A 7,475-nucleotide genomic window follows, 5' to 3' on the forward strand; every position below is an offset into this window, starting at 1 on the left:
GCAACCCATTCACTGACCACAGGGAGCAGGGTAAGGGGGAACGTGCAAAGACTTGCTGAACCTAAACCAAAGGGCGGGGGGGTAAGTCTGCAAGGTATGTCCGAGCTGCTGCAGGAACTGCTGCAGGGACCAGATGGATGATTGCATGAGGCGGACAGGAGGGACGCACAGGTTTTCTTGAAGCGATCAAGATGGGCTTCTACACACAATGCACGTAACCCCAAAGTCCCCCAGCGCCGGGACAGAGGGGTGGAGGGGGAGATTAAAGGAGCCAGGCGATGGCCACATGCTGGGTTATCAGGGCAATGAATTCTTACTGGCGGCCAAGCAAAGTTCAGAGCAAGGGTCTGGACAACCGTGTTGAAAAAAACTCCAGGAATCACAGAGAAATCAGCTGAACAATGAGCTCCAGCTTTTCAGAGCAAAACAGTTTTCTCTTTCTCTGAATATCATCAGACAGCCAGAAGTCAAAAGGAGGAAAAAAACAGCTGATGTGAGTCATTAGGAAAGAGGCTCATAACTTTCACATGGCTGTAAGCGTATGGAGAGAGGTACTAAACAGTTCCAGGACGGGAGGACTGGAGGGGGACGGGAGGACTGGAGGGGAACGGGAGGACTGGAGGGGGACGGGAGGACTGGAGGGGGACGGGAGGACTGGAGGGGAACGGGAGGACTGGAGGGGGACGGGAGGACTGGAGGGGGACGGGAGGACTGGAGGGGGACGGGAGGACTGGAGGGGAACGGGAGGACTGGAGGGGAACAGGAGGACTGGAAGAGGACTGGCAGACTGAAGGAATACAGACGTACTGAAGGGGGACATGTGGTCTACTAAAGGGGGACAGGCGAACTGAAGGGGGATCGGCGGACTACTGAAGGGGGACAGGCAGACTACTGAAGGGGGACAGGCGGACTACTGAAGGGGGACAGGCAGACTACTGAAGGGGGACAGGCGGACTACTGAAGGGGGACAGGCAGACTACTGAAGGGGGACAGGCAGACTACTGAAGGGGGACAGGCGGACTACTGAAGGGGGACAGGCGGACTACTGAAGGGGGACAGGCAGACTACTGAAGGGGGACAGGCGGACTACTGAAGGGGGACAGGCGGACTGTCACACGCCCCTCCGCGTGGGGAGACAGCAGCTCTCCCTACATGGACTGATGATTGCCAAATCGCGAAGTAAACTTGTAAAAACTCTAAAACGACTCAGAGTGAGTGAGTTCTGAGAGTGTGCTCCTGCTGGCTCTGCTCTGGGGCTCTGGGGGAACTTCTGGGGAAATCCTGCAGCGCTTCAGTGAAAGTTTGCGCTCCATGTGAGGCGTGCTCCCGCAGCCCCTGCCCTGCTCCCGGGACGGTCACACGGCGGGGTACTCACGCACTGCCTCCTGCTTGGGGTCCAGCTCGGAGCAGGTCTCCTGGAGCAGGCTGATCTTGCCCTGCAGCCCCCGGACCCGCTCGCTGGTCGAGGCCAGGTCGCTCTCCAGCTCCTGGAAAATGGAGCAGGCGTGCTTGGCCAGGTCCGACAGCTGGCGCAGGGTCCGAGACAGAGCCACATTACTGATGGAGACCAGGTCCTCGAAGAGCAGAGCCTCCTCGCTGGGGATGTGATACCTGCACAGCAACTGCGGCTCCACGACTCTTTTGGCGAATGGCATGTTGGCGCGGACCGGCGGATAGATCCAGAGAAAGTCAGCGGGGAGTGAGCCGCGAGCTCGGCCCCGGATCCAGTCTGTGGTGGTTCAGCTGCTGCCCCCCATCCTTTCATTGGAGGGGTCTGTTGTGCTCCTCGCCGCCGCGCCGGGTCATCTGCTGCCCCCGGTCTGCTCTGTGTTTTCCACCGCTCCGAAGTAGAGGTGGTTTTTAAAAACAGGCGGCGGGAAGACCCGGACCGGAGCCTGGATCCGGACTCCCTGCTCTCACACACTCGCTGTAAACACCAGGGAGGTGTGGGGAGCATATATCACAATCTCTCTTTTATCTAATGACCAGGAGCAAAAAATAAATAAATAAATAAATAAATAAATAAATAAATAAAGGCATAATTCAGTGTTTTGCTCTGTGTCAGTCAGGTTTTTTTATGGCAACATTTGTTAAATTATGTGTTTCTAGAAAGTTTAGAACATCTGTTGTGAGCACAGTATATTTGCTGCCACCAAAACAACTACAGCAGTGTGATTGCAGTATCCTGATTAAACGTCCTGACTATGATATTTCTTCAACTTGTGCTGGCTGCCTGTGTATCAAGAGGATCCTCTTCAAAATCTGACTTCTTGCCTATAAAGCTTTGAATGGTGTCGGGCTTGAATACATCTCAGAGAGTCACAGTTCAGACATGCTGAGCCCTGTGGTCTTCAGGAAGAGGTTTACTAAATCTTCCCAGAGTCAGAACAAACCAGGTGAAGCAACTTTAAGTTCATACACTCCTCACCTGTGGAACAAACCTCCTGCTGACACTCACTTCTTTCAGTGTTAGGATTTAAAACACTATTAGTTGCTCAGGGTTTCCATTTAACAATAGATTTGACTTATTCTATTACCTTCTCTTGAATAAAGTGTTGGGATTCTTTATTCACTTTACAGTACCTTTCTTAATCCCTTTGCTTTAATGTGTTTCGTAATCTGAATCACTTTCTTTTAATGTATTTCCTTCATTCCTTGTAAAGTTTGATTGATATTTTTTTTCTAAACACTTCTATATAAATGAAGCCGCTTAGCTTTACATTGTGTGCCTCAGAGCATAACCAGGGTTAAGTATAATGTATAATTAACACCACAATAGATATTTTGTAAAAGATTTAATCTGACCTGTTTTCACTCAAAAATAACAAAAAAAATGTAGCCTTATGTAAATTAGTTTTTTCACACCATAACTAAGATTAATGGAAAATATATATATGAATGTCAAAATGGGTAAAAAAAAAAAAAGTATTTGGTCAATATTTCATATCTCATGCTTTAAAAATAGTCAAGACAAACTAGGTCACCCAGTTTGAATGGGACAGTGCAATATGAGGTGAGGCGAGGCTCCAGCTGCTTCAACTCACGACTCCCTGAAATGATCTGAAAAGATGCAAATTCAAGTTTTATTTAAAATGCAGAACTACAAAAACCTCAAGCAATTCCGTCACAAAGTCAAAACACAACATAATAATAATAATAATAATACATTTTATTTAGAATGCACTTTCCATTTCACACAGAAATCTCAAAGTGCCACATACAGATAAAACAATAATAAAAACATGAGACAATTAGCACAGCATAATAATAAAAAACAAAAGTATTAACAAGTAATAAATCAGAAATTTTAAGTGGTTGGCTTCAGTGTGTGGGCTTTTTTAAAATGAAAACTCTTTAGGCCTTTCTTGAACAATTCCACACTCTGTGGGACCCTCAAGGTCTCTGGGAGCTCATTCCAGAGCCGAAGGGCGACCGCCTGGACTGCTCTGTCACCCATGGTGCAGAGTTTGGTTCTGGGCTGGTGCAGGCGGTAGGTGGAGGAGGTGGAGCGGAGGCTTGGTGGGGCGGTGTGTGGGGTGAGGAGTTCTCTGAGGTAGGCAGGGGCAGTTCCATGCACACATTGGTAGGTGAGGAGGCAGAGTTTGAAATGCATTCTGTATTGAATTGGCAACCAGTGAAGAGATTGGAGAACAGGAGTGAACACACATGAACACACTGAGTGGGAAATACACCCTCCTTGTACGTCACCCAGCTCAGACTGTTTGTCACATAAAAGACCAGCAACCAACAACTCCTGATGAGCCACCGTGGCTGAAGCCTGAAATCCTCAGTCTGTCCTCAATGTGGACCGACCAGAATGGACTGTGCTGCAATGCAGACTCTCTGACCGTCCATGGCCTCTTATTAAATGTACTTTTCTGCAAATTCTATTTTGTGCAAACCCAGGTGACGGGCATGGACACAGAACAGGGACAAATTAATTCAATTTCAGTGAATTTACAGTAACTGAGGCGTATGTGGAGACCTCTGCAGGACTGCTCCCTCTGCAGATGAAAAGCCCTTCATTGCTACACATAATGTGTCAAACCATGTGTCTTGTTTCTATGGATTTTAAGGGACTATGAAGGATTTTTCTAAACAGATTCACACCAGAACAGAGTATTGTGCTGTGTGTGACATAAGGGGAGAAGAAAAACAAGAAAAGCAAATGCAACAGTAGATAAATATAAAGCCAACAGTTCCAGATGATCAGTCAGTTCCTCTTCTACTTCACATGATAAACTGTGGTTTTGCATCCTGATCAAAAGGAGCTGACATGAGATATTCAGGAAGTTTGTTCCTCAGATGAAGAGCAGAGGAACTAAAGGCAGCTCGAGCTCACTTTGTTTATTCCTGGGAACTCAGAATAAACCTGTTCCAGATGGTCTGAGCGGTCCGGATGCTTCATAAGGTGCAGCTGAACGAGAGATATTTACACCTGAATCCACACTAGACATGAAAGTTTAAAGTCTCTCCTTTGAGTCACACTCAGTGCAGCACTGAAGCACCGCTGCTCCTCTCCAGGTGTCTGTCAGGAGGAGATGTCGCTGTCTGATGGATTTCTGTCCATTCATCCATGTATTTCCTTCAGCTTGGAGCCGTTCCCAGCTCACACTGTGTGACAGATCACCAGTTCATCACAGTTCTGGGTGGCAAAGAAAGAATAAACTCATGTGAAATGATGTGTATTTTATTCCCATTAGTCTTGTGGTTTCCATTAGTCTTATTTCACACAGTCGTCAATTTTATTGTGCATTTAGTAAGACCGCCAACTATAAAACCAGGCTTCACTAAGAGTCTTGGTGTAATGGTAATAGTTACACTTAAAAAACGTTTAGATTGCATATAACAATCGGGTTATTGTGGCGCATGAATCTGGTTCATGGTGCAAAAAACGAAAAAGTCTGAGACTGCTGCATCTCAGGGTTTACAGAGAGGAGGACAGAAAATCACACGCAAGAGAAAATTAACTCATCTAATTATGCTGTTCATGCATATATTTGGATTGAAGGAGGAAATATCAGAAAACCAAAAACTCCTGCAGACACAGAGAGGACATGCAAACTCCACGCAGAGAGGCCCTGTGTTCCTCCAGCTGTGAAATGAGGGCTCAAACTAGTAAAGCAGCTTGAGCGAACCAAGACAACTTTACTGCAGGTATGTCAAAGTGGGTCATCCTCTCAATATTGCATTAATAAATAAATCATAACATAAATGCTTATGACAATCAGCGCCCTTTAATAAAACAAATCTAACATGTTTCATGGAACCTATTTTTATGAATTTTGTTGCAGACTACGTCTTATTAATGATTGCTCAGAGTCTAGTTGTTCCTGAAACCATGTTTGTTTTTTTGTAAGTGTAACACGAACTTGTCGATGATTTAAGGTTCAAATATTTGCAAATTTTTCTCAAAAGCTCCAGGTTGTTATGATTTTTTTTTTCTTTTAACAAAGAAAAATGAGATGTTCCTGCGCCAGTTGAGATTTCTGCAGTACAGTCTTTAATTTGAATGCTATAAAAAAATTCTTCATTCCCTCCGACATAACCCTGTCTGGGTCCATCTTTGCTTTCACCTCTGTGTGTCGACCTGACAGCCCGGGTTGTGCTTCATTCACATTTGCTGAATGAGTGTTTAGCTAAATCCCAGCAGCTGACAATGCCAGAATGGGCAGAGGTGACAGCCTGAAAGCCCTTCCTGTGGCCTAACTAATGTCCACAGCAGAAGTGCAACCTTTGCAAAGCCCCGGCTCGGGACAAAGGAGGGACGGGAGAAGCGGCGTATGCCGTCATCTTTGAGTAATGGAGCTGCAACAAAAGAGCTAACTTGAACAGACAATGGACGATAATCTTTGTTGTGAGAGGAACCAGCGTTCACTTGAAACCGCCACAGTTAATATAAATATAATTCATTCACTATGAATTTTGAAAACCTACTCTCCATGTTATTACCTGCCAACACATTCAATCATATTTCTGTCATTTCATGACTCTGTCAATAAGATTTTTTTATCTAAAACAAATATCGCCACCTTGAGCCCCATGAATCATTAATAAGGGACTCGGATGCACAACAACCAAGCTGCAGACTAAACGGTAGACGGCGAGATGGCAATTATATCAAACAGGCATATACTTAAAGAGAACACATGGCTGACACATATTTAGTTTCCTCATCACGTGCAGCTGTCATCCGAAAATGCAAACCACACAGTTTTAAGTGGTATTTATAGTTGAGAGAGAATGGACCCCGTTAAGCCGTCAGATTTAATGAATGAACACACACTCCTCTGCTGATCTATAAGATGAATAGAAAGCTGCGACACCCAGAAGATGCTGTAAATTGACGAAGCAGGTACTGACATGCAGGACTGCAACAAATATTGGTTTTGGCACCGAGCAAGGAATTAAATGCGAGCGCCTTGTTGTCGTCTGGCATCCCTGTGTAGGTGTGTGTGTCTGTGAGTGTGTGTGAGACCCAGACTAAACTCAGCCCCTGTGGCTCATTCATTTTCTTCATTCATTTTCTCAGATGCAGGATCATTAGGACGCCACTGGCTCAATAACATAAAGATAATGTGTTATCTTTACAGGATGTGGTCAAGAAGTTGTATTATCATGTATTATCGTGCCAACACGGGAACAAGTAACTTAAGTCTTTATGAGCTGACTGATTTTGTGTTTTATGGGATGACATTTGCAGAAGAAATAAAAGCGAAAATGAATAAAAGAATGAGAGATTTAATTAGAGATGCAGTGCTAACTTTAATTCATAAACACATTGAATAAACCGACATGTTTTATTGCATGTGTACTGATGTGTTTGTGTTGCTAAGCTGCAAGAAGGTTTAAGTGACAAAAACACTGACATGATCCCTCTGATGTTCACGCAGTTATTGATACCATGACAATTGATTTTGAGGAAAGGACCGAATCTTTGGACAAGTATCAGTTTTCATCTCTTTGCAAAATGTCTCGACAATAACTGATGAAAGGCTTCTGAGACTGAATGAACAAATGAATCAATTTTTCTAAAACCCACAGCGTGAGCGTGGTTCAGAGCTACAACGCCAGTGTAGCACGAAAAGAGAAAACTAATCAAGACTTTGAAGTTGTCTGAAAGTCCCTGCAGGATGTCTCCTCTAACAAGTTCATACAGTTAATTCTGTTCAGGGATTAGAGGCTTTATAATCAATTCATAACTGAGACATTGATTATGTCTAATTTTAACAAACTGATGATAAAAGGGAATTCTAGATCAATGACGTTCAACCATTTGGGCCCTGAAGTAATTTAGACCGATTCCCTCAAGTGGACGAAAACAGCCAGAAGAACTCGGCTCATTTTCAGAGTGATGCACTTTGTTTAAACTCAAGCCGCGACACATTAGCACATTGGGAGAGTTTGATATATTTTCAGTGTGTATGAAGAGTCGTGCTTTTCTACCATGAATTCACAAGCTCTCATCAACCCTT

At 44.7% G+C, this 7,475-nt stretch overlaps 1 protein-coding gene across 1 annotated transcript in view; it reads right to left on the minus strand.

The window, feature by feature from the left end:
* The window catches only part of nhsa (Nance-Horan syndrome a (congenital cataracts and dental anomalies)), a 64,952-nt gene extending 63,146 nt beyond the window's left edge, over window positions 1–1,806 (minus strand). Inside the window, exon 1 of the mRNA XM_030083344.1 lies at window positions 1,376–1,806. Within this exon, the coding sequence (XP_029939204.1) occupies window positions 1,376–1,655 (280 nt within the window). The 5' untranslated portion in view covers window positions 1,656–1,806. The remainder of the gene's footprint in view (window positions 1–1,375) is intronic.
* Window positions 1,807–7,475: the final 5,669 nt, after the last annotated feature.

Source organism: Salarias fasciatus, chromosome 23 (genome assembly GCF_902148845.1).
Source record: "Salarias fasciatus chromosome 23, fSalaFa1.1, whole genome shotgun sequence".
Taxonomy (NCBI): Eukaryota; Metazoa; Chordata; class Actinopteri; order Blenniiformes; family Blenniidae; genus Salarias; species Salarias fasciatus.